This window comes from Thamnophis sirtalis, unplaced genomic scaffold (assembly GCF_051295495.1).
Source record: "Thamnophis sirtalis isolate CommonGarterSnake01/CBP01778 unplaced genomic scaffold, rThaSir2_p1.2 scaffold_2, whole genome shotgun sequence".
NCBI classification, from domain to species: domain Eukaryota; kingdom Metazoa; phylum Chordata; class Lepidosauria; order Squamata; family Natricidae; genus Thamnophis; species Thamnophis sirtalis.
In genome coordinates, this window is record NW_028261382.1 from 124,471,523 (window position 1) to 124,499,180 (window position 27,658).

Consider the following 27,658-nt stretch of genomic DNA (forward strand, 5'->3'; position numbering starts at 1 on the left):
ATCCAGATTTCTCATCAACTACCTACTTCATAAATATGTATGTGCATATGTAAACATATTAATATTGTACAGCACATTTGAAAAACAAGTTTTTAAACATGGTTAATTTTGTGATTAGAAACCATCTAGAGTCACTTAATTGTATAAATGCAGGAAGGAGGGAACCAACCAACTATCTTCTCATTAGGACTATGAAGTGTTTCATATTCAGTATGGAAAATTCTGAATGTGCTGAGAGACTTGCAACTCTTTGTAGAAGCTGCTACTGCTGAAGAATACTGTTGCAGAAAAATGGAACACTGTTGCAGAAAAAATGCTAGGCTAGAGATAGGTAAAAGGAAATGATAAGTGTGCTAGGAAGAGAGAGAGAAAAAGTAAACAAAATTGAGGCTGAAGCGAGGGCAAAAAGAAAAGCTCTATTTAAATACTATAGAAAAAGTGAAATTTAACAAGCAACCACATTCTGTATTATCAGTAAGGGTGACCTTACCTTACTTGGGGGAACCTCCACACATTAATAGTAAATAAGGATATAGTTAAGCAAATTCAGCCTTTTATTTAGAGCAAGAAAGCCAAACAGAATAACTTATGAACAACTGAAAGAAAAACAATAGATGATGGGAAAAATTATTGAACATAATTTATTTTTGGGATAATTCAGCTAAGGCACTTCTTAATTTGTTCTGAAATAATACTATAATTCATTCTGTAATGAATTAATTTTCCCATATGATTATCCATTCTTCCAAGTATCTGTTGGCCAACACTGTTAAAATACTTGTGTGATAACATCTGTTTGAGAATTGTTTTATAAAAATATTCAATTTTTTGGTATATAATTCTAGCAATAAAATAACATTTTATACATTATCTCCACAAACCCTATCCCACATATAAATACCTAGAGGGTTAACATGAACATAGGGAATGTGCCTTAAATATGTTGGTTACTACCCAATTTCCCTATCATCAATCACATATGGGAAGAAGTGCTGGCTGTAGGAAAAGTTTTAAGCATAGAGAAATTATTTGCTATTACTATGGATATTAGCATTACCGCTACATGAGAAGCACAAGAACACCATTGTAACGTAACGTTTGACTACATCCATTCAGTACATTATTACAATGAATAGTGAACAATATTTGGCCTTTCCAAATTTCTGAATAGTAAAAATTGTCTTTTATATACTAATATTTTACAATATACAGCTGCTCAATTGAAAAAAATATAGTTTTCTAAAAAGTTTGTAATTTTATCTTAGTCAATGCAAAAATACACCATTACATGGTACTGTATTACTGAAGTTATAAATTCTCCTTTTTGTGCAAAACATACCTACCTACATAGCTTTGATACATTTTCTTGTGTGTAATTATCCAACAAAGGTATATTGCTGCTAAGGACATTTTATTAGTATCTTAATCGATTTTCCAATGCTTCTATTCTTTTTGACATTTCTTCCAGTAATTTCAAGTTAAGGAAAACAATTTTAAACTGCTTCAATATTTAATATTAAGAATATCTCCACATATAATGGACAAGCTTGGGAAATCTACAGTTACTTCTTTTAAAATGAAAAACCCTGAAATGAGTCAGAGTCAAAGCTAGCTGTGTATCTATAATTGTATTTCCAAAAATCCAGTATTGATTAGTTCTTGGATATTTCATTTTGGCAATGGGAAGGTGTTTTGTTCTTGCTTTTAATAAACAGCTGAGAGTTAGAAATCCCTACTGAGCTAATGATGATCAATAAATGGTACAAGTCGCATCAGTAGTAATACCCTGTTTGTGGTTTTTCCAAAGGCATCAAGTGACACAAGATAAACATCCAGTCATGTTCAATATGAAACAAACACACAAAATTAGGCTTGTGGAATGAATGCTAAAGAATTATGATGCAACCCATTGTAAAAGTTCTTGCAAATACCACTTTTCTACATTTCTATGTTGGCAGTTAAATGGTTTTAATTGTACTTATAAAATAACCAGAACTGGCTTAGACTGAGATGTCTCTCTTAAGAACATAAAATCACTGTGAAAAAGAAATTTGCAGATTCCTTTTGGCATATTTAGGCCAGCAACTTTTTATAATTGTGTGTTTACCTGAAAATAAGACCTAACCTGAAAATAAACCCTACTCTGATTTTTAAGTGTGCCTAAAAATAAGCTTTAGTGAAGATTTTCATAAGCCAGGGAGAGGGTGGCCAGCACTGGAGGCGGTGCAGAGCTGACGTCTAGCCATAAAATAGATATCTACTTGGGAGAGTCTGGCTGTTCTAGATCAAATATAAAATGGCAGTTTATATAATATGGTTTGTTGTTCACTTGGTTCCTTATGCAACCTGATGGGTATCATTAAGATTACCAATTATTATTTCTTTAAATAAGCTCATTATTGTCATTGGCAGTATCTACCCAACATATTTTCTGTTAGCCAATTTCAACTGCCTGAATCATGTTTGGAATGTTTTCCAGTGATTTTTGCTGCAGTGTGGGCTTAAAGGTATATAGTGTCCCTCGGCAATATTGACCGATGGTGACCCCTCCCATCCATGTGGAGATTTGTATTTTTAGATTGATTTACAAAGAAGAGGCAGTATTAGTACTTCCTAAAATTTGATGGCTTAGATGGCCATGGCCCTAACATTACATGTCCAAAGTATTCCCAACCATTTTTTCCAGATACCATAATTCTAAGGCATTTTGTTTCATATTTTATGAAGGGAAATTCAGGCTTTTAAAGCCTAATTGTAAAAATAAAGAGTCTTGATAATACATATTTTTGATGTCAGTGTGAAATCCATGTTCTGTATTTTGAAACTGCAGCTAGAGGGGGCCTGTGCATCAGCTTCATCATTAATGTTCTTAAAGAGTAATCATTAGCTATAGTGTACTAGTAGGCCACATACTTATGGCACTGCCATTCATGAAAAGACAACAAAACCAATCCTGAGATTTAGCATTATTCATCATCATAATTCCCTCTATGTATTAAAACACTAATAGATTGGAACAAGAACAGAATATGAGAAAATGAGTGGGGTATTTGTACATAAACCATATAAAGTTTGCCAGCGGGCAGAATTAGAAATGCCAAATTTGGGCTGCAAAAATCCAGTGAATTGCAAAGAAATAAGCTCTTTGTTACCATCTAGTGGTCAACTGGACTCGAGCAGACAAATTCTGCAAGAAATTTTCAAATAACTAAGCAGAAAGTACTATATTTGGCTTGGCAACAGAAGCCTTCAAGACCAATTTCATATCCACTGAAATGGGCCTGATCAGTTTGATTATGCCAGGAAAAGCAGCTGGTGGTTCCATTTTTCAGAAGTTAGAGTAATGAACTTCCATTGCTAGCCCAGCCCTCTGGAACAGCTTTGTATGAGAAGCATGCTTGGCTTCAATTCTAGCCACCCATCAGAACGAAACAACTTTTCTATAAAACATTTTAAGATTTAAACCTACAGGAGGTGCATTTTCTAAAACAGTTTTGTCTATTTTTTATTCTTAGGATTACATTTAAATTGCTTCTGTTGTGAGCTGCCTTTTTGTGGATATGTGCCTTCAAATCATTGTTTATACCTGGCAACTGCCTGGATAAGTCTGCAGTTGTCTTTGCAAGATCTTTGAAAATGGCTTTTTGTTGCCTTCCTAGGGCTGTGAAAGAGTAACTAAGCCAAGACCACTGAGTTGGCTTTGTGACTAGAACTCAGTCTCCTGGTTTCTACCCTGGTACTTAATCAATATAGCAGACTAGCTCTGTCAGCTGCTTAAACTTCCTATATAATTGCAGTAGGTATTAATGTGATAGATAGATGATAGATAGGTAGATGATAGACAGACAGACAGACAGACAGATGATAGAGTAAGTACCTAAGTATTGTGTTACATAGAAGTCAGGCAGTCGAAGGCACACACACTTTGAAGGCACACACACTTACATATAATTAATAGCTGGCAAGGTAACCACCACTAATTAATCTCTTTTCCATGGAACAGGATTGGGTTTAGGGACAAAGTGTGTTTGGACAGATGACTAGACTAGCACTTTAAAATTGATTGAGGAAATGTGTATGCCTGTATTCAAAGACAGCCCTGCTATCAGCAGATAGTTGGGCTTCTTTTGGTCACAGAATTCCAGCAAAAACTACAGTAATCTGGAACATAACTGCCAGGTATGGGGAGAACTGCACTATGGAGTAACAAAGATTAGACATTATCTCTCTCTTTCCCCCCTCCCCTCTCTCGCAATCAACTTTATTTCTCTATACAGAAATAGAAATATAGTTTATTTTCAAATATATTGACTTGAAAATCTGTATGAAAAATTAATAGATATACAGAAAGGATATGTTGCTGAATTAGTTTCCTAAATTCAGTATTTGCGAAATTCTGGAAATTCGTAAGATTCTCACATTTGCATAGGTCTTTCTTGTCATCTGAAGGATTTGCTGGGAAAAAAACAAGTGGAGTGTATTTGGTTAAATACAGTAGTAAGGAGAAATATATTTTCATTGAAAGAACACAATCACTACAAAACAATTTTGTTTTTAGTCTATTGAACTCATTGGAAATATTGAATTCATGAATGACAAAATAATTTTAGAAGTTTCTGTCTTTTTAATTGCTGTAGGGAAACAGAACCATGTGAGATTAAAATGAGGATTGTTCCATGCAATGCATGTATTTTAATACTGAGTTATGGTAACCACTATAATAAAAATGCAATTGCCCAAGGTTTAGATAAGAAGACTAATTATAAACAAGTGTTTCAAATTACTAAATGTAATTTCAGTGGTTTCACATTTCTCAAAAAGACACATAATAAGTGGGAAACTGCCTTTTTCTACAACATATATCCCAAGAATCCCAGGGAATCAAAGTGGATGCATAGTACAACTGTTTAATATGACAGAAAATAAATTATAGCTATACAAAGTAATGGATGGTCTAAATGGAATAAATTTTACCTGAAGCTTTTGTCCATAACTGCTTTTCTTTAAAAAGATATTTATGATGCACAGCAAAATTGGAACAGGAAAGAACATCTGTAATTGCTAAGGTAGATGTTTCAGGTTCTACAGAGGACAACACAGACCAGAAGTGAGATTATATTTCATCCTCTTATGAAGTGGTTTCTTTGTGTGTATGTTTTCAAAAAGAAACCCCCCTGCCCCCATTGATGGATATTAAGCAATATAAAGATTTGCATAATTATTTCTGGATTAGAAATATTAACCTGGACAGGGTAGAATTAGTACATGTGTGGTAAATATGGCTTTTAAAGTGTCACTAAAACTGTTAACCTTCTCTACACATTCTGCAATGAAGAAGTATTATTACAATAAAAATGACACGTTAGCTTTTTCTGGCAAGGGCAGAGTGTAAAAGAATCAAACTAAATAAAACATCATGCACAGTGATAATTTCAAACCTTCAGAAAGTAAATTCATTGAATGAAGCCGATTTGTTGTTTCCTGGTAATCCTTTAGATCTAGAAAAAATGAAATAAAATAAGACATTGCCAAATGCAGTCAGATCATAATAGTGAGCTACAAACAAGCCAGATATTGCAACAGATTTTATAATTTAAAAATTGTTGCTAGAATAAGTTTTGAATATGAATAAAATTAGGGATAGTTGGTTTGTTATTTGTATGTTTAGCTATTCAGATGTGAACTGAGTCATTCATATTGATTTTATAATCTTAGATATTGGAAAATGTTTCCAGGATCACAGAGCTTTATGGAAAATATGTAACACAACTTTAAAAAAAAACAACGCCTCATGATTCTTTGGAAGCACACAGGAAATAATCTGAAGGACCAGAGAGTCCATAACTCTAGTATTTATTGAATGAGAAGACAGTCCATGGAGATGGACTGTGTCCCATTAGCTCCAGCTTGAATGACCAACGATCAGAGATGATGGATGCTGACTTCAGTAAGCAAATGAATCTTTTTTAGACCAAGGATGGCTTTGAGAACATAGAAACTTGCACAAATGGAGTGTATGGAAAGTTTCTTTTTATTAATGAATATCCATCCCACATACTTTTATAAATAGTCCTAGATAATTTTTAGCAATATATCATAATGCAGTGTGTAAAAAGGGAAGGATTTTCATGGAGTTTTGAGCTCTACATGTCATTTTTGTTAAAGTGAGTGAAGTAGTAGATACTTTAATTTATGACTTTGGCCTTAAAATAAAGTTATACACTTCTTAAGTGATAGATTACAGAAATATTATTTGTCCTACTAGTGTATTGCTCATTGCGTTTTATATATATTCCAGCAGTTATGCAGATGTTCAGAAAGAATGGGCAGAATTATTTATTTTAATGTCTTAGTCATCCAAATCCAATGGATCCCCAAATTTCTATCTGTGTTAGTTTTATATTGTTCCTTGTGTAGAATATCATGTGGTGCTTACTTAGTACCTTCACAGATGCTTTTCTGCAGTTTTTCAGTGATCTCTTCCATGGCTTTGAATTCCTGAGCATAAAAAATATGTTTTTCAACAGGTTCAGAAGCAATTGTTCGTAATTCTTCCTCAATCAATTTCCCTATTCCAACAGCATATATAGTGATTCCTAAAAATGAAACAAGTTTAATTTCATAATATAGTTCAAGAATGAGATATAGCATTTAAGCACTATTAATTAATAGAAAAGAACTGTATTCAAAAATTTATCTAGAGTATTTCAAAAGCAACAATAAAATGCAAGAGTTCTAATTCAGATGAGACGAGTTACATTTAATATCACAGAAATCAACTGGGTAAATTAATTCTGATTAAGATAAGTCCTATAATTTTTATTTATCATGATCAAAACCAAAATATAATGTCCCTCACATTTCTTACAAGTTGATTACATCTAATTGCTTTGGTGTAAAAGTATGTATTTAATCATTGCCTATTATTGTTACTATGATTGCAGAATCATAGTCTGGAGTCTCAAATGTAAAGAAATTTGGACTAGCATTCTATGGACACATTTATTCATAAGTGCTCATGCTTATAATATTTATCTGAATTAGTTGTTATAGATCACTGTATTCTACAAATTAATTTCCTCTAAATACATTTGAATTAAAAATCCCCAGAAATGTGGCTTTGGAAAAGGAAAATTTATATTGAGTCCAGTGTAAGATTTACAAACCTTCCTTAACATCAGACAAGTATTATGTATTTCACTCCTAGAAATTTTCCAGAATCCTTCTTCTAAAAGTTAATAAAAAGCTCTAGATTTAAAAAAAACAATATCATACATAACTTAGTAAAAGCAGTGTTGCTTTTGTAGCTTTCTTTTGTATTTCTTTTACTGTTTACACTTCTAATAAATATTCATCCTACCACTTTGCTTTGCTTTTGCGGCCCATTCAGAAGCATTATCTTGGGCACGTCCATCTGTAAACACAACTGACACCCTGGGAACATTTGCTGAGATGCGCCTGGCTCCATCTGCTTCAGTAAAGCTTCTCTCAGTCATCTGTTTCAGTGCAAGCCCGGTCATGGAGCCTTTACCCATGTATTTAATTTGTGTCACTGCTTTCTTCATATCTTTGGCTGTGTTGAATTGTTTCAGTGTGAATTCTGTGCGAACCTGGCTGGAATATTGCAACAAACCAATACGTGCAGCTTTGGGAGATATTGTAAGAAAGTCCAAAATTCCCAAGACAAATTCCTTGACAATTTCAAAATTATTTTCTCCTAGACTTTTTGATCCATCTATCACAAATACCAGATCAATCGGGCCTTCATTACATCCTGTTAAAATAAAATGAACAAATGAAATAGTGGAATATTGTCAGTGAAAGAATCTATTTCTCCAACTTAAGGATTTATCACATTCATAATGTCCAATGGAGTTGCAATGGTACTTACATAAAAATAAATTAAAAGTTATCAATATCAATATATTTTTGCTAAAAATGATGGAACATCAAAACAAGTTCTTGTTTTTTAATCTCTGCAATGAGAATCTGATGACTGGAGAAAAAAATGATCAGGCTGAATGAAAAGCCTTTCCTCATTTATACTTTCAACAGGAAAAACATGCTTAAGCAGTATTTATTCATTTATTAATCAAATTTATATAGTTGCCTATCTAGCAAGAAATAACTGGGTTTTCACAACACTTTTTTTTTAACCTTACAACATTGCTTTACTATGATTACTTTAGGGCAGTGATAGCTACATCGCCACGTGCCAAACGCACACACACAACAGCGCATGCACACACACACACATAATACAATGTGTGCAAAACCCCGTGTGCCTCCCCGCGCATTCATGTATGCCCCCTAATTGTGCCTCACCCTGTGCATGCACACACATCCCAGTGCAACCCCCCACATGTGGCCTCTGCACATGCATGCGTGACCCCCGCATACATCCCACCTCATGCATCTGCACGCAACCCCCTTGCATTCCCCTTGCACATGCATGCACGTCTCCCACCTGCGCCCCACCCTTATGTATGCGTGGCAGAGACCAGAAAACCAGCTGGCCGGTGGGAGGTGCACCCATATACACGATGGAGCTGAGCTAGGGCAATCGCTCACATGCCCCCAGAGGGGGCTCTGTGTGCCACCTGTGGCACACATGCCACAGGTTCACCATCATGGCTTTAGGGTGTTGCAAGTACAGCTCCTCCCTCTGGTCAACTTCCAGAATAATTCTGCTTTGGACAGTCAGAAAATCTGACTCTTTCAAGATAGGCTCTCTTCTTAGATCTGCCATATATAGCAACTCAGCTCAGAGAGATGGCTTTGAAAGAAGGTTCAATCCAAGTAGCACCGAACCACTAGTGAAGGCTTATTCATACAGTAGCAGAGTGAAATCTCCGATGCTTCACGATGAACCCTTTCACTGCCACATCTCACCAACTGCTATTTGGGCTCCTTTTTTAAAGAATGGGTAGTGCCAACAATAACGATGTTAACTAGTTCTAAGTTAATTGAAATTACCGTACCTTACTGTAACTTAATTCTAATTTCATTAAAATCACTTTCAGTTTCCAACTTAGTCCTAGTATTGCTTCTTTTCCCCTAGCTCTACTTATTTTTGGAACTAGAGTTCTTAGAATATTACTTAAATATCAAGTGCAGTTCTTTTTCTCCTTAAAGTTGCACATGTGTGCATTGAGCTTTTATAATATCTGAATATGGTCAGGATGTCTTTTGAGAGACTTCTTCCAATAATAAAATAAATAATAATGGGGTGATAAATATAAATTACTTACTTTTGCATGTTTTCCCATCATTCCATAATATAAATCCTTCATGGCATTCACAGACATATGAATCATTAATATTAACACAGATATGTTCACACCCATGGTCAATGGACTTGCAGACATCTCGATCTGGTTACAATCAAAGAGATTTCTGGTAAAAACTTTCTAAGGATATAATATACTAAAAGTATTATTTTCTATAATACTTCACTTCTTAGCTGTATATGGAAGCTGGATTTCAAGAAAGTCAATTTCTACAAATTTAGAGAGATATGAGGCCCAGTACTGGGGACAGAAATTGTCAGATCAAAGGAAGCCATGGGAGGCTTGGAAATTTCTCAAAAATAAGATATTGAGTGTATAATCATATAGCATGCTAATGGGAAAAACATGGGATGGAAAACAGGAAATTCAGAGGGACAGGAAATTTTTGACCTAAATAATCAAAAGAGCCAAGCAAAGGAAATGGAAGATCACCAGGGAAGCAAACCAGCAAGTAGCCTATGTTCCCAGAAAAGTTCAAAAGTATAAAAGGAATTTAGGCTTGAAAGCAAAGCTAAACAAAGGGTGGTTTTTGGTTTTTTGGTATATTTGTAGTAAAAGAAAAAGAAAAAAGAAGCAATGCAGTGATCTGTAGAAAATGGTATAACATGTAAGGAGATAATAAAAAAGCTCCTCAACTCTTTGTTCTTCTCCCAAAAGAAAAAGTATTCAAATAAAGCTAAGTAGAACAATTGACACAAAGAGAGAATAAACAAGTGAAAGCAAATAACGAGACATTTAGGTAGCACTCAACTACCACAAATGATATTAAATCTCCTAGACCAGATTAATACCTAACTGTCCTAAAGGAAACAGAAGAAGTTATCCTAGGGCCCTTTTGTGTGATCTTTGAGCAATCACCGAGGTATGTAATGTCATAGAAAAAAGCAAATCTTGTTGCTTTCTTCAAAAAAGGGGAAAATGGATTTGGGTAACTACAGGCAAGTTGGCTTGTTGCTAATACTGAACAAAACTTCTGATACCAAATAAATAATTAAGCAGTCATTTTGTAAGCATTTAAAAGAGATAAAAGTATTTTCTTCTACATACTGTGTTGATTAGAGTACACTTAACATATTGTATTATAATATGCACCTACAATATTGTATCAATTTCTGGGCATTACAAAGACATAAACAAAATGAAAGTGTCCAATGGTGAGCAACAAAATGGTGAAGGGGCTGGAAAGAAAAAGCAATAAGAAAAGCTTGGAAATCCTGGGTATGTTTAGCTTGGCGAAGAGAAGACTAGAAGATGATATAGTAACATTCTTCAAGTTCTTGAAGGGATGACATGCGTAAGATGAGAAGACTTGTTCAGAGTTAGTCCAGAAGACAGATAAGGAAAAGATGGGTTTAAATCCTAAGGAAGTAGATTTTGATTGGACTTTAATGTTTTTGGTAAAAGTTGTTCAACCGTGAAATAGACTTCTTTAGGGGCATGAAACCTAATCAGTGATGCTGATTATTCATTCCTTTTTTTAGCATGATAAATTATCTTCAGGGATGCTTGCTTACTTCTGCAGGTTCTTCTATCCTTGTTTAGTATGAATCCTTCATGACACTTGCAGACATATGATTCACCATCACTGTCACAAAGTTGCTCACATCCATGGTCCGCCAGCTTACAAAGATCTGTACCTGAAAACAATTGACAATGCAATGTTTTAAACTGACAAAAAATGTTAAAATAAGCATCTATTGCTCTGCTTCCCAACAGCTCCTACCTCATAATCCCTATTTTTATTCCTTGTCTTATTTCACAAATCTCAAAAAAACAAAGCAAAGCAAAACAAAACAAAACAAAACCTTAGCCAAGTCAAAATCTATTTCCTGCCAATAAGATACTGTTTAATTTATATAGGGGCTGTAGTTATTCAATAACTGCAGTTTTGTTATGAACAACAGGCTTCACTGACATTCACAGTCAACACATTTCCATGCCAGACAGGCTCAGAAGTTCTATCAACCTTTACAAGCACAGATATGTTTTCTTGGTCACATTCAAAATCAAATTTCCCAAACTCTTCTCTCTGTTGAATTTGGGAGATTTGAGTCCATTTGAAACAAAGAAAGAAATTGTTCACCAAAGGCAGAAATTGGAATTTCATATTTTTTCAAGGCCTGAGAATCAACTAATTCAAATTTTCAGGAAGAAAGAAAAATCCACATAAAGAAAAGCAATAAAAACATTTGTTCTAAGAATGCTATTTATTTTTAAGAAAAAAAATGAACATTTCAGCCAGGAACCTGTATAAGACATTTTTCCTATTGTTAGTTAATGTTTGTTGTCTTTACTAATATCTCTCTATTCAAGGTCAGGAATTCTGTGTATTTCAGGTAGTCTTTTATGCGTATCCTCAGATTTCGCATGAGAGTTTTTAATTTCTTTCATTTATAATCCATCTCTTTTTTATGGAGTCTATGGGATAGTAAACTAGTCTTTAGGGGATCAGTACCATCTAGAGGTCTAACTGGAACATTGGACATGCTTTAAAAACCTTTCTTTTCCTTAGTGATTGAATTTTTAAAAAGACACCTATTTTTTTTAAATAAAGTTTTATTTCGTTTATCTGTGATGTAAGTAAATTGAAGAGCTGGTATTTCTAGTTACTTACCTTCACTTCTTTCTTTCTTTTTCTGATTTTTATTTTTTCACTGCTATTTTATCAATTTGAGATATATTGATACACACACTGGGAAACCAGTGCCAAGTATGGCACCCCCAGAAGATTTTGTAGATGGCAGCAGTGGTAATTATCAAGCAGCTTTGAAGAACAGAATAAGAGGTGGGACAAGGATGAGTATTCTCAATGGTATTCTGGGAGAATATGTTTGAAATTTTCAGACTTTTACTGTGTAAATTCACCCATGCTACAAGTTTATTAATTTATTTTGTGCAATACATATTTAAGGGCAAAAAGATACAGAAGCATTCAACTAAAAGCAAGCTTACGTTTGCAGGCTTTCCCATCACTTTGAAGCACATATCCTTCAATGCACTGGCAAATGTAAGATGTTCCAGTGTTCACACATAAATGTTCGCAGCCATGGTCATTCAGCAAACAATAATCTGCTCCTGAGGACCAGTTTAAGCATAATTAATTAATTTATATAGGTACATAATATATAATATGCTATTTTTTTAAAAAATGTTGGTTTAATTGTCCCTATTTGTTATGTGAACAATAAAGACAACTGATTGGGGTGGGAATGGGAGTTGGGGGGTGGTGTAATAATATTTCTTTATTGTAGCTACAAACAGACCTGCTTTATTTGGGGCTAAAGTAATTGTTCTGTGAACTATTTCCTCTTAAACTCTTATTGAAGGTTTGTTTATCATTTTCTGGTTCAAAAAAGAGACAAATTCCTAGGGAAGACAAAAGAAAACAAACGCAAACCAGTAGTAAAAAAAAATAGCAACCCACCACTCAGTTTCGTATGCTTAAACGTCCACAAGTAGCTGCACTTACTGACACCTGTGACAAGGCTTCCTTACAATAATTCAAAAGCGAATAGTAATACTTCTACTCTTTGTTTTGAAATACACTCTTCCTCTTTTTTATTTCTATTTATTTTCTTCTATTTTACTTCTTTCTATGAAACTGAAATTTACTGATGTGTTTTCTTAATGGAATCACATTTTGTGGAAAATCTCTCTCCCTATGTCTCAGTGCCTTTGCTTTTCTGAGTAGTTTGCCAACACATGCTTTTCTTGGCCATTTAATCCAATCACTGCTAATTAGCGTGAAATTCTACTTGAATAAAGCTTTGCTAGAAACTATGGAAAACAGTGTAAGCATTATTTTGTTTAATTTTATCTTGGGCAAGAAACTTACGTGAACAAGTTTTCAGATCCTCATTAATGATGAATCCTTCAGAGCACTGGCAAATGTAGGATTCTCTGGTATTTAGACAGAGTTGTTCACATCCATGATTGAACTCAGCACAGTGATCTATTCCTGAATTGTTGTGTTGAGCAGTAAAAGAGAAAACACTTGAATTTTCAGGCTATAAAATATCCAGATATGAAAACTTCAGAAGCAGAACCAGATACAAAATAGTTTTTATATTTTCTCTTCTACAGGTAGTAACATCTGTCACAAATGAAAAAGCTTTCTTACCAATAATATATAGAATTGCAAACATAAACCAAGAGAGTTTTATGTATCAGAGATATTCCAAAAAATTAAATGTAGATGCACATAAATAACAAAAAAGTTGTAGGCATTCTCACTATTTTGGCAACCATCTATATTTGAAAAATAAAGATAAGGTTCCTAGAATTAATGTGTTATTCTTTTTAGGGGCTTTGTAGCAAATCTGTTATATATGGAATAAGCAAACTTATTAAGTCACTTAATAAGTTAATTTTAAAGGCATAATATTGTTATAGCCAACATATTCCTAGGGGACACCTGTTCATATGAAAATTATTTCTGATATGCCAATTTACTCCTTCAAATAATCTAACTTACTTCTGCATGTTTTGCCATCATGGTTTAGAATGTATCCAATTTGACATTTGCACATATATGATTCTTCAGTGGTAACACATTCATGTTGGCAGCCATGTTTACCTAAACTGCAGATATTTATTCCTATGGAAAGAGAAAACTAATAACATGTCAGGTAAAAATGCTGGAAAATAATATAATTTTTAAAACACTGATTAATAATCAGCATATATAGCTATTAAAAACTGCACCTTTCATTTATGTTCCCAGAAAGCAAAAGCAAAATTAAAAATTTACCTAGGCTCTTGATGACAGTTGTGTTTGTGCAAGAAGGAGCATCAAGAGGACTAGAGTTTTCAAAACTTTGGAGATTGGTATTTAAAGTTGAGGCCTGGCTTTCAAATTGAGTTTTTTACCGAGGTTGGCAGGCTGGCACTGTAGTGAACGTGATTAATTGACTCATAGCTAGTGATAAGGCCTATTGGCATGATGACAGCCCTGCTTCAGGCCCTTAGTGGCCACAATTGCTATTTATTTGTCCCAAATTCCTTGGCTTGGGAAATCCATTACTCTAATCTACCTTGGTTAAGCCTATATTGGATTTAGTACTAAAATACGGTAGCAGTTACCTTGTTTTTGTTTACATAAGTAATTAGAACTGGGACACTTTAAAAAAAGTAAGATAGATTATGAAAATATTTCAGTATAAAATATTAGAGAGATTATATGCTTCTGTTCTCCATTCAAAACTTAAACAATTTTTAATTTGGAATACTTTTATATGGTACAGAAAAGAGCAGGCATTTTTTATCTATTGAGAGCACTTTCTCAGAAGTAATCTGACTCAAGTAACATTTAAATAATGAACAGGTCTATAGCAAATAATAAATGGGACTTAATCTTTCTAAGATTTTCTTCCTCATATTCTTGTTTTTATCGCACTTGAGTTCTTTTCAATACTCTATTTTCTCCCTCTAAAAAACAAACAGGTATAAAATGAATAGTTAATTCTTCTGAGAGCTTTAATTGCTTATAAATTAGACTGAGGGTCACAGATAGTCTTAAGACCCACTTTCCCCTCACCCTATTAGAGTTTTCAATTTAATATAAGTCTGTGACATCTCTGGCAATCAGCTTTATTTACATGGTGTTGCATCAGTTTCCTATTTAAGAAATGTAAAATCTGTTCTAATCATCCAGACCTTGGCTATCACACTTACTTTTCCCCCATAAGTGTTTAGGTTTAGGTTTGGATAGAACTCCAAAAGAAATGGGAATTGTTCCTTATGAAGCCTTCTTATGCACATGTTGTACTCTAACTGGCACACAGCTTTTGACAAAATAAAAAGGTATATACACATGTACTTGAATGAATAAACATTGTCTGTAGATAGGAATGACTATTTGAACTCAGCACTTTAGAGAAATGTAGGAAGGAGGAGGTTTTATATGCATGTTCTAAAGTTATAATTGAAGTGATTATAAATTATATGTTATGACAGCAATGTGTTGATAAATAAAAGCAGATGAACTTACTATACACTTTTAGGGCAACATACTTTTGCAAGTTCTTTTATCCGGATTAAGAGTAAATCCTTGCTTGCATTGGCAAAAGTAGGATTCATCTGTACTGACACATTCCTGCTGACAGCCATGATTTTTCAAAGCACAATGGTCTGGTCCTGAAGATTGAGAATAAACTCTTAGAAGAACAGTACTGGAAAGTACCAAATATACAGAATGTAATGAAGATTAGCACCTTGGCTTTAGTGAACACTTTTTATCTTTGGAGATTTGGAGGTAGAACATTTTCTTCATATAAAAATTACATAATATAAAATGTACAGGCATTCCTAGAAACATAGGAATATGTTGTTTCACTCCCCCTGCCGCATATTCCAACCATGCCTCAACATTTTAAAAGGGCATCTTATTCAAAAACTGACTCTTCAGCATTTCATGGATCATAATGTAAAGTAATGTAGATATGGGCTTGTGGATTTACTGCATGTCATTTTATTGACCATCACTCTGTCTAAGAGATATTGAGACAAATCCTTTTGTCTTTTCCTCAAGGCAACGTACACTCTTTGAATCTCCTGACAGGATGTTGCTAGTCGATACTAGTTTTTTTTTTTCTATTCCTATTTTTTCCTGTAATTAAGTCTCCTTTCTGTTACACATATAAAACTTCTTTAATATTTGCTCAGGTTAAATTTTCATTCTCAGGAACATGCACTCACAACTTCCATCCCTAAAACTAAAATGGTTGTTTCCCTCTTTTCCTGACACAAGTTTTATGTATGAACAATCTGAGTTAGAGATGTTCCCAGGTATTATTAGTTGCTTAAATCTCCTGTTGGCATGTCTGTGTCCATCCAGTTGCTGGCACTGCCTTCATAGCCACTCAGGACTATCACTCTCCTGACACTCAGGTGTATCCTCCTGAGTGTCAGGAATATCAGACTTTGTTCTCTTGATGAGTATTGCTCTGTACGTCCAATTTGGACACCTGATATTTTTCTTATTGCTAAATCAACTGAATTAGAAATTACTCTGCAAAAAGTATTTCCTAGGAAAGGGTACCTGAAATTATTAGAGATGTTATGGGATGAACCTTCTGCATGCAAAGGAAATACTGAGTAATCTTCTTGCTTTGTGTGCAAGATGGTACATATAACTTTTGAAGTATTAAATAGCAGAATTGAGATGTGGATAACTTACGTTTGCAAGTTTTTTTATCTGGATTTAGAACGAACCCATTATGGCACTGACAATAATAAGAATCTTCAGTATTGATACACTCATGTTGACAGCCTTGGTTATTCGAAGCACAATAGTCCACAACTGAAGCACAAGCAAGATAAATTTAAGACAAGCTACTTTGATACAGAATTTTAAAATTGAATGCATAGAATGTTGATAGTATCTAGTTCTTCACCTACTGCTGACATACCAACCAAGTTCTATATAAATTTCAGTGGCATAATAAAAAAGCATTGTATATTTATAAATGTATCCATATTCCTATATTATTGTCATTATCAAGAATTGAAACAACCTATTCCAAAACATACTCAGGTAAATGTAATTCTTCAACCAAAATACAGTCTTATCACGTTACCAATTTACCATGGACTGTTGTAAATCAGATGCTGTAACTACAATAAACCTAAGTGTTTGTCTGAAATCTACACAGCCCAGTATGTTTGCTACTTCTGTTAAACAGATACATACAACAAGAAAAAAAAATGGAGCAATAGATAAGCTCGCTACTGGAAGTCTATAAAGGCACATATTGTGTGGTCTGAACTTTGATTTAAAATAATCTTATTGCAATTAATGGAACTGAAATTACTCATTCTTAACAAATCAGAATATGACACTACAGAAAAAAATAGAGTTAAGTATTAAAGTTCCCTACATCATTTCACAAAACAACGTACAGTACAGAGTGTGGTGGCTCAACTGAATAAAACACTGCAAGCCTGTGTTTGAAACCTGAGTGCTGCTATGCGATGAGTGAGCTCTGTCATTTGCTCCAGCTCCTGCCCACCTACCAGTTCAAAAGCATAATCATGAATAGATAAATAGGTACGGTACTACTTTGGTGGGCAATTAACAGGGCATGAAAGGAGCCCCCAACCGGGCATCGCCTGGCAACAGTGATATTACCATCTAATTCTTTCAATTCAGAAGTGCCTTGGTGCTTCTGACATGAAAACAGCAGCAATTGATACTGAACAATATTTGGAAGGTTTTCATCAGTTTCTTATGTCAAGCTTGTTGTGTTATACTCAAGCAGAAGAAATGTGGATTATTTAATGGAAATTACAAATCAAATCAAATTTCTCTTAAACAACATTCCTTTTCAATTGCTTCATGAGATGCAATATTAACACAAATCTTTTATGATCACCACATTTTAGGAGATGATTCATTGATTAGTTACAGTAATAAAGCTCCAATCAATAGGAAAACATATTATCACAGAAATAATTTAGAAATAATACAAACAGTAAATTGTAATGCAATTTTAAACAAATCTGTGTACTTCATTTATACACAGACTTATTTAACAGAAAATATATCACTAGTTCTGCCTCCAAGTAAGCAATTAATAACAGCAATACAGGAAGAATAGAGAAAGAGTTTAATTATAATAAGGAAAAAAGTCATATGCAGCACCTTGCTTTATATTTTAAATTTGTCAACTGCTGAAATAATTCTTGGAGGTTTTTCCCTCCTCAATAAATTGAGCGGTGTGGTGGCAGAGATGTTCGCCTACTACTTGAAATGTTAAGAGTACAATCCTAGGTAATGGCAGATATTTTTCTCCTAGGACACAAAAAAAAAATACCTGTGGCGAACTCTGCGTTATGTCAGGAAGGCATCCTGCTGTCACGCAGGGTGGTGTGTCGTGATGGCACAGTGGTTAGAATGCAGTATTGCAGGCTAATTCTGCTGACTGGCAGCAGTTCAATTGTTACTGGCTCAAGGTTGATTCGGCCTTCCATTCTTCCAAGGTCGGTCAAACGAGGACCCAGATTGTTGGGGGCAATATGCTGGCTCTGTAAACTACTTAGAGAGGCCTGGAAAGAACTCTAAAGTGGTATATAAATTTAAGTGCTATTGCTATCCGGTCAGTAAATGCTGAGTTCCAACCAGTCATCCCGACTCTACCTCAAATTAAGGAGTAAAAAGGGTTGGAAATTATTTCCCTTCTCAATAAATATGTGTATACAGCATATTATATGTGCATATATGCATGTCTGTATTATACCTGCCAGCAACCACACTCTTAAAAGGAACAAGGTGGGACAAAAATATATTAATTGAATGACTAAGTACAGATACACAGAAGTATACATGACTACACCCATTCTCTCTCTCCTCCTGCAACTCTCTTTCCAGAAACAGCAGAAAAAAAGTACAATAAGAAAATGAGACAAAAGGAAGATAAAGCTATGCTGGGAAAGGCAGAGGGGAAAAAAAGGAAGAACAAAACTGTACATAGAGAATATGAGGGAAGAGATAGGATTTGGTATATCTCTATTATTTTAGCTTCCTATTTTGATTCCTAGTATCATCTCTTCCAATCCTGTCATTCTTATAAAATATTCATTGTAGAAGTTAAACAAACGTAAGGAAAGCATGCCTCCTTGTCTCATTCTTTTTTCCTTCTCTGAACTATGCTATTCCATTTTAAGCTATTTTGAAATATTCAATGACATTCATATCAACATTTTATATAATATAAAGAACTTACTATGGTAAAGCAAGAAGTCAACATTCTCACCAGAAATATTTGAATACAGCAAATAATTCAAATGATACAGGATTATATAGGGGAAATAACAGAAACCGTCAGCTACTTTATGAATTAGTGCAATTGAAAACAAATACATACTGAAACAATTCTTCCCATTTTCTTCAAGTTCATAGCCATCATAACATTGGCAGACATAGGATCCAGGTGTATTTATACATATGTGCTCACATTCATGCTTTTCAGTTTCACATAGATCTTGGACTAGAAATGTTATAAAAACAATCAAATATTATTATATAAAGCAAGAAATTGGTAATTATTTCATTTGGATAGCTAGGAGAGTTTAAGAAAGTATAATGAAATAATAAGAAATATATAATATTAGTATATAAATATAAATCTTTTAGCTTCTGGATTAAATTTGAGTGGTAACATTTTATTCAGAAAATGAAACACTGGACATACGCATATTTTTGTATGTTTTGTTGTACTTTTTGTTTGTTGGCATACCCTTTGATAATTTCTGTCCATCTGCAGCAAATATTATAATGAGATAATATTTCAGATCAGCTGGTTTAAAGCCAAAGTGTTTGTATAGTTTTTTGCTCCATAGCAAAAACTTGGAGATGTCATTATTATTTATATCTGGAATTACATTGTAAAGTCTATTATGAACACTGATCCCAAAACCCTTCATATGACAGTACTTTGGATTTAACTCTCAATTGCTCTGACAAAGCCAGTGTCACAGTAGCAATTGTTTTTGTCTTCTGCCTCTACAGGAATTGCTGATTAGTTAAGTTTATGTAGGGTTGGCTCTTCAAATGCAAAAAGCCTGAAAACTACTTCATTACAAGACTGCATATCACAATTGCACTTGGGTCAACTGACAGAGGTACAGAATACAAATACAAACATGCAAAAGGAGGTGTACAATGCAACTGCGAAGATTAAGCAGAGGAATTGGAAAAAATCAACTGTAACAAAACAGTTAAGGTTGCCCCTGTTTTAGAGTGAAATACCAGACGGGAAGAAACTGGAAAGAAAAGAGTTTCAAAATACAGATGTTACCACAAACTGGGATTGGGATTATTTTTTTAACTGAATGACAGAAGCAAGATTATTTAAAATATTGAATGTTCATTTTAAAGCAAAACATAATTATTATAAAATGCTCAAAGCAAAGATGAATAAAAATTGAATAAATTCTTAGACTTTACTATTTCATTTGTCAGTCAGCTGCAAATTAAATTAACTAATAAGGTGCAAAGCCATCTCTAATAATATTCACTAGGCAAGGATAAGCTTCACAACATTACTGTTAGAAGAAACTGCAACACTGTACTATCAATATTTAGCATACTGTTCTGTATACAGTATTGTTTCATTTATTTACTGCTTTATCTTATACAAATCTACTAAACAGGAAACCCAACTGAGTTTGTTTGGATTTCCTCATAGATAATTGGATTGCAGTTTCAGATTTCAGTATGAGTATAGTTTAATTGAATCCAAGAATGGCAAAAGGAAAGAAAACAGCTGTAGTGCTGTTTTACAAACGCATGTATAGTTATTTAAACTATAAATTTAGGTTCAGATATATTTACATTTTATATATAATCATCAGTGATAGGTATTATATGAAGTTTAGAATTATATATCAAAATAAATGTGACATTTAGAGTCTATAATCAATGTTTTCTTTAGATATTTATTATTTTGAGATAAATAACATGCTGAGGAGCATGAAAATTGGGGAAGAAAGAGGAAAAGAATTGAGTTAAACATTTGTCTACAAAAAAAAACTTAATTCAAGACATAACATAAAACTTGCACAATGCTCTTCAATTCACACTGGACAAAGAACACTGATCTTAAAGTCAACTCTCTAACACATACTGCAGCATTGCTGCCAAGCAGTCAGTGATGTGGAACAAGAAAAAAGACATAAGATATATTTTAATAGACATTACTGAAGGAGAACCTTGATGGTTATATCGATTATATGCCTAATATGTTTCTGCAATATGTAATTCTGCCCTGTGAAATTTTGTCAATACTTTCAACTATTAGTGCACAGAACAAATATATAAATCTATTCTAATTTCTAAGGTAGGTAATAAATATTTTATACCTATAAAAATATCTGTAAATCAAAATCTGTGCATAAGTAGGGAAATCTGTGACTCTTCCATTGTTGCTGAATGTCAATTCCCATTAGCCCCAATCCATAGTAAAAGAATGTAGTTGTTCAGCAACATTTCAAGGGCCACAGAATGTCCAATTTTCCATGTTCATCTGTGTTAAATACTTTGTCTAAGTAGACATCATATTTTTGAAAGTGATAAATAAGGTATTACTCCATAAAGATTATAAAACTGATTAGGAGACAAGGTAGTATACTTTCTATTTTAACCCATTAATGTGGCTCATAATCGCAGATGGAAACTAATAATTGGAAGCATACATATTGGAAAGAGGGAAAATGGGTGCAAATATTATGGTTATTAACTGTTTTAAAGTGTGTATATTATATGTGACTACTGTTTTTTTTTTTGGAGTATAAGACGCACCAAGATTTTGAAGAGGCAAAATAAAAAAAAAGTTTTTGCACTTTGCAGACCTCCCATAAACGACCCGTTTTTTGCAAAAATGGGCCCTTTTTTGTCAAAAAAAAAAAAGGGCATGCATAGCCTTTAGGAGGCTTGTAGAGTACTTCTGGGGACTGCCCCCCCCCACAAAAAAACCTAGCAAAAAATGGCCTGTTTTTCACGAAAACGGTCCCATTTTCTTGTCAAGAAAAAAAAAAGAGCATGCATAACCTTTAGGAGGCTTATAGAGTGCTCTTGGGGGCTGGGGGGGGGAAATGGCCCATTTTTCGCTCATTTTTGCCCTCCCCAGGCCCCAGGAGCACTCTGGAAGCCTCCTAAAGGCTGTGCATGGCTATTTTTGCAAAGGGGGGGGGGTTGGGAGGCCAAAATACTGTATTCAGTGTATAAGAAGCACCCAGATTTCCAGCCTCTTTTTTGAGGGAAACAGGTGTGTCTTATACTCTGAAAAATACAGTAGGTATATTTGCACACCTCTAATCTGCAAGTAATGCAGTCCTTGGGTCAAAATGTTGCATCTTCCCACCATGTCCTATTTATAATATAGTGAACTATAAAAGACGTAATACATGAAACTCACTGCTACAGCTTCTCCGATCTAAGTCCAGAATATATCCATGTTTACATTTGCATACATAAGAGCCAGGAATGTTGATGCAGAAATGATCACAGCCATGTTGAATTATACTACACATATGCTGAACTGTGGGGGGGGGGGAGGGAAGCAATGCATAAATTAGCACAAAAAGTGACTTCAAAATCCAATGTATGAACACATAAGAATGTCTCCCCAAAATATCAACAGAATAGAAAATATGCATGTTAAAGTGATAAAATATGCAAAACTGATCAAAACTGATTTTGATACTTCATATATATATATTGTAAGTTTCATAAATCTGTACATTTTAGGCATAAATATCAATCCATTGATAAGCACTACAATTTCTTAAGAGTAGGGAAACTAAGAAATGGCCTACACTTTCAGGAACACAGCAGGATTTGCTTAATTTATTATGTATTTCCCAATTCCATGCATTAAATGTTTTTTTTAAATTAAACACCCATTTATGATTTTCATTCCATTCATGTTGACTTTTCTTCCTGTAATCTCATCACTTTATAATCCTTTCTCTATAGGTAGTTTTCAACTTAAGACCACAACTAGGACCAGAATTTTGCTCACTAAGTGATGCAATTGTAGAGCGAGATATCATATGACCACACCTCTTAGCAACTGCAATCCTTACAATCCCCATTGCCATTGTTAGCTGAACAACCATCACAATCCAAGCCATTCCAGGTCTGGTCCCTTCCAGTCCCAAGCCTCAATAAAATAAGGGACTGCTTCCAACTCTCCTTACCTACCTATCTCCTCCCTGCCTCTTTGTCCGCCTTGCGCCCTACTTTGTGGGACAGGAAGCAGCCCCCAAATCATTATGTCTAACACAGCCTTTTAAATATAATTTAATACCTTACCACAGATTTTGGTTTGGAACACAGAAGTCAGTGATTCAATTTGGCTGAAGTTTGCAACCAGAAAAACATGTTCTTCATACGGTTCACTCCCAATTGATTTTAGTGTGTTCATATCTACCCTTCCCACTCCAATAGCAAATATGAGGATTCCTGAATTTCGGGTTTTTGCTGCAATTTCTGCAACTGGATCCTGTGGTCTCCCATCTGTCACTATCATGATAACTCTAGGTACATTCTCCCTGAGTGGCCGAGCCCCTTCAGATTCTGAAAATGCAATGTTCATTGCATATTGAATAGCTAATCCTGTCATGGTTCCAGTGGCAAGATACATCATCCTTTTTACTGCACTCTCTACATCCTGTTTCTTCTTAAAAGTCTTCAGTGAAAATTCATTTTTGACTGTGCTGGCATATTGGATTAATCCCACTCTAGTGTTATCGGGACTAATGTCCAAAAACTGCAGGATGGTTAAGATAAATTCTTTCACTTTTTCAAAGTCATAAGGGCGAACACTCCGAGAGCTATCAATGATGAACACAAGGTCAAGACGTTTATTACTGCAAGCATTTTCTGGAATGAGAATAAAACAAGATAAAATATATATAATCAGCTTTATAAAGCAAAACATCTTCAAAATAAAAGTGTCTAAAAAGTGTAAGAAGTTGTATTTCCAGGTAGAAAATATTAAAATATAAATGGATTTCTTCACAAAAGAATTAATATGGGTTATAGAACTAGAATGGAATATTGTAAGCTAGTATTTTAAAAAATAGATCTAACTAGTGATAAGTATTTGTTCTTAAAAAACAGGTTTGTTCTTAAAAGCAACATTGCACCATCATTTATGTATTTTATGTATGTGTCGTATTTTTAAGAAGTCACATATTTCAACAATTTACTGAAAAAAGCCTATAAAGAATTTTCGTAGCCACATCACTGAAGGAGCCAGTTACCTTCTATTTTTTATATAGTTTCCCTGGCCTCTAAACAGCTTTATCTTGAATAATACATGGTCAAAAAAAGAAAAGGAAACAATATATACCTTTGTTTCTACATTTTAATGTCTGACTCAAATCTGTCATAATTTTTCTCTCATTTTTTTCTTAAAGTTCACCATCATTGTGAATTACTGAGCCCAGCAAGATAAAGCCCTTTTATTATTTTAGTTTTTCTCTTCCTGTATCCATTGGATTGATATTGGCATAATCTTAATTGTTTTTAAATATGATGTAGAAAATGAAAAGCCTCATTCTTATTTCAATTTCAACAATAAATCCATTGCTTTCAACTATAAAATCATCATCAGCATGTCAAAGGTTGTTAGGTTTTTTTTCCCTATCAAGTGTAATTAAAATGTATATTTTCCCTAGATCAGCATTTCTCATAATATATCTTGCATGTAAACTAACGATTGAAGATATAATACACAATCTTGATGTCTATAGATTCTTAATCATCCAGGTCATGTTTGTAATATACAGTCTGGATATTTTTTTTTTCTTAATTCTGCACCATTTAGTTGTTCTACTCTAACTGTTGCTTCTTAGTTGTCATATAACCAAATGGCCCAGTATATTAAGGACTAGCCTCAATCAATTCTGCATTGACAAAAATAGTACAGGTAGTCAACTTATGGCTGTTCCCTTTAAAATTAACAATGGTGTTGGAAAGGCAGCTTTATGGCATATAAAGCGCTTCTGACCATCACAAAGCATTGTTCACTCCCTCCCCTGGTGGTCATGAAATTGTGATCTGGCTGCCTGGTAACTTGCTCAGACTTACAATTGTTTGCCAAGCACCTATAATCATGTGATCACCATTTGCAATCTTCTCTCCTGGTTTCCTAAGGAAGTCCCTTGGGGAACCCAGCAGGGAAGATACAAACTGTTGCCACCTACCAGTTCCCTCTCATTTATGGGAGGCCAACATTTCCAGTTCCTCTACATTACAAATTGCCACAGAATTATTAATTTCTGTTTTGTCTGCATTTGTAATTGGAGCATAAATCATAAGGACTGACTACTCCATTTCTTCTCTGATTTCTTGTCCACAGTAGAAGATCTGACATGAAGTGTTTTCTTTCAGTTCAATTTAATTCATAATACACAGAATGACAACATACATTATTGATATTTCCGCTCTAACAAAATTAAATTTCCATTGCTTTGATTCATTATATAAATGATGTGAATTATCATAAATGACATATTAATGTAAAATTAATAATATCTGCTTCATTATTTTAGATACAACATATCTATTATTTCACAGGGACACCTGATAGAATTTTGATCCATTTCAATGGAGTTTCACCAAATAGGGTGCATTAAATCTAGATTTCAAAAGGAAAAAATAGGGTGAAGGAGGAAAAAATAGTGTTTATGTTGTAATTTGGAGGCCAAACCTCTACTGGGAATCAAGCGTTTATTATACATAAGCAATGGAAAGAAAAATTATGCATTATGTCATACAGTTAAGCTTCCAACAGAGATTTGTTATCCTAGTTTACTCCAAGATACTGTTATATATTTCAGACTTAATACAAATAGACAATTAATCTTACTGAGACTAGTATTTTCCAATATGCATGCTGCATTAGAAGTCCAAATGTATAAATTACATACAGATGAACAAAACATTATCCCAATATGACTTTTTATATTATAAAAGCTACTTCCGGAAAGAAATTTTGGTTGAAAAGGCAGTGGAAGGAATGGAGGAAATTAACTATTTTTCTGCCTATTTTCCTGCTCTAAATTTTATTGTAAAACTAAGAGAAGAAAAGCTGTTTTGAAATATAGAAAAGAAAAACAATAGTAAAGAAAATGGTCATGTACACATTTTTGTAAACTCAAATGTCTTCTTCAGAAGTGGTTTTTATTTTAAATATTATAGGAATTTATATGCAATATAGTTTTTTCTTAATTTGTTTCCTCAAAATCCTAACTCTAACTTTATTATTTGCTATGTTTTACTGATTTATTTCAAAATAAGTCACCAGTCCAGTAAAATATTTAACTTCCCTTTCATTTGCTATTCCTTTTTCTATTGAAATCAGTTATTCCACATACATATAGGCTAAGTCCCTATGCCTCTCATCTGCAAAGATTAGGAAAATTAAATTATACACATTTCTTTGCTTTACAAACTCACAGCAACTTACCATGAAAAGTAGCATCATTTCTTTGACTTAAAGGTATTCTTGGAAGCTGTCGTTCCCTGGCTGAAACAGGAAAAAGTCCAACCAGCAAAAAGAAATATAAAATCATTCTTTTCATTTTCAAGAATAGGAAAGAATGGAGCAATAGGTATAATCAGGGCAGAACTCTGTAACAAGATAAAGAAATTATGAACTTTTTCACCAAACCACTGATGCCTGAAGAACAAAATAAACCTTGCTTCTCATTCTCTTTTAACATATATACCATCCTAATAACATTAGCAGAAACTTTAGAATGAATTAGAAAAATACTTTTTTACAGATATTTGGGGACTCTGATCCTTTCACATCTCATTCATGTATCTACCCATTTGATCTCATTAAGAGATCCACTCTTGATTCTGGAGACAGCACCTAATATATATCAAAAAATAAACTGAAAAACATACATTGGGAGGCTGATTGGCAGCATTGAAAAAAAGCACTGGGTACTAGGCATTCAATATTAGATAAGGCAGCAACAAATGCCACTGTTTCCATATGAGAGGTTAAAAACTTTGTTGGAGAATCATGTCCTTATTCCTGCTATGAAGATTTTTAAATGAAATAAATGATTCTTCTTACATGAGATAAGTGATACAAGGCTGTGGGAATGAGTGCTGTAAGTGGAAATATTTGAACAGTGCCAAGATCCCTTTAGGACAGTCTGGCAGGACTACCTATTGGAGGATGAGGGAAGACAATTCAAAGCTAGTTTTAAAGGATATGGCAGCAAATGAAGAGCCCCCCCCTCAAATACCACCCACTCTCATTTACCCCTTCGCTTTGAATCACCTATATTAAAGTTTCATACGAGTTCCACTTCTGCTCCGCTTCAGTAATAATACTCCTTGTCATTCTTTTCCTCTTGATTTTTTTCCCATCTTGGCATTTCCTCCCTTTGTCCCTTCTCTAAGCAGATTCGATTTAAGGTATTGCGGGAGGGGGGGGGACTGGAGTGGCCACCGACCCCATAAAACCTTTCTCCCTTCAGTTTAGGATTCATTCCGGGATCTGATTTGCCGCCTCCCCTATGCTGGGGTAACTAGACGGATTTTATTCTGTCACTGACAACGGACCCCTTCTCCAACCCCCAGAAGTGCCCCTTCAGGCCAGAGGGAACCACATTTGCGGGAAAGCCAAGTCCCAGCGCCAAGAATAGGAGTTGGCGCCAAAACATCTCTTCCCTTCTCTTCGCGCGCGCGCCTCTCTTACCTGCCGCGCCAGGTGGGTCCCGGCTCCCGAGTTGAGGCGACGGTGAGGCGATACGCGGCCCGGTTGACGGCGCCTGCAGAGCCGGGGACACAATTCCTTCCCCGTCCCATCCGAAGAGAGGCGTTGAGCCCTTGTCTATCT

At 34.4% G+C, this 27,658-nt stretch overlaps 1 protein-coding gene across 1 annotated transcript; it reads right to left on the reverse strand.

Annotated features, from left to right (window-relative positions):
• Window positions 1-623: 623 nt before the first annotated feature.
• MATN2 (matrilin 2) lies at window positions 624-27,658 on the reverse strand. The gene is made up of 18 exons (XM_087706828.1): window positions 27,518-27,658; window positions 26,267-26,430; window positions 23,104-23,673; window positions 22,205-22,327; window positions 19,154-19,276; window positions 16,468-16,590; window positions 15,303-15,425; window positions 13,765-13,887; window positions 13,126-13,248; window positions 12,243-12,365; window positions 10,805-10,927; window positions 9,252-9,374; window positions 7,361-7,774; window positions 6,444-6,596; window positions 5,439-5,498; window positions 4,975-5,082; window positions 4,357-4,455; window positions 624-1,467 (listed from the first exon to the last, which is right to left on the reverse strand). Exons 2-18 carry the CDS (start codon window positions 26,379-26,381, stop codon window positions 1,415-1,417), a joined length of 2,679 nt encoding a protein of 892 aa, XP_087562954.1. The 5' UTR covers window positions 26,382-26,430; window positions 27,518-27,658; the 3' UTR covers window positions 624-1,414.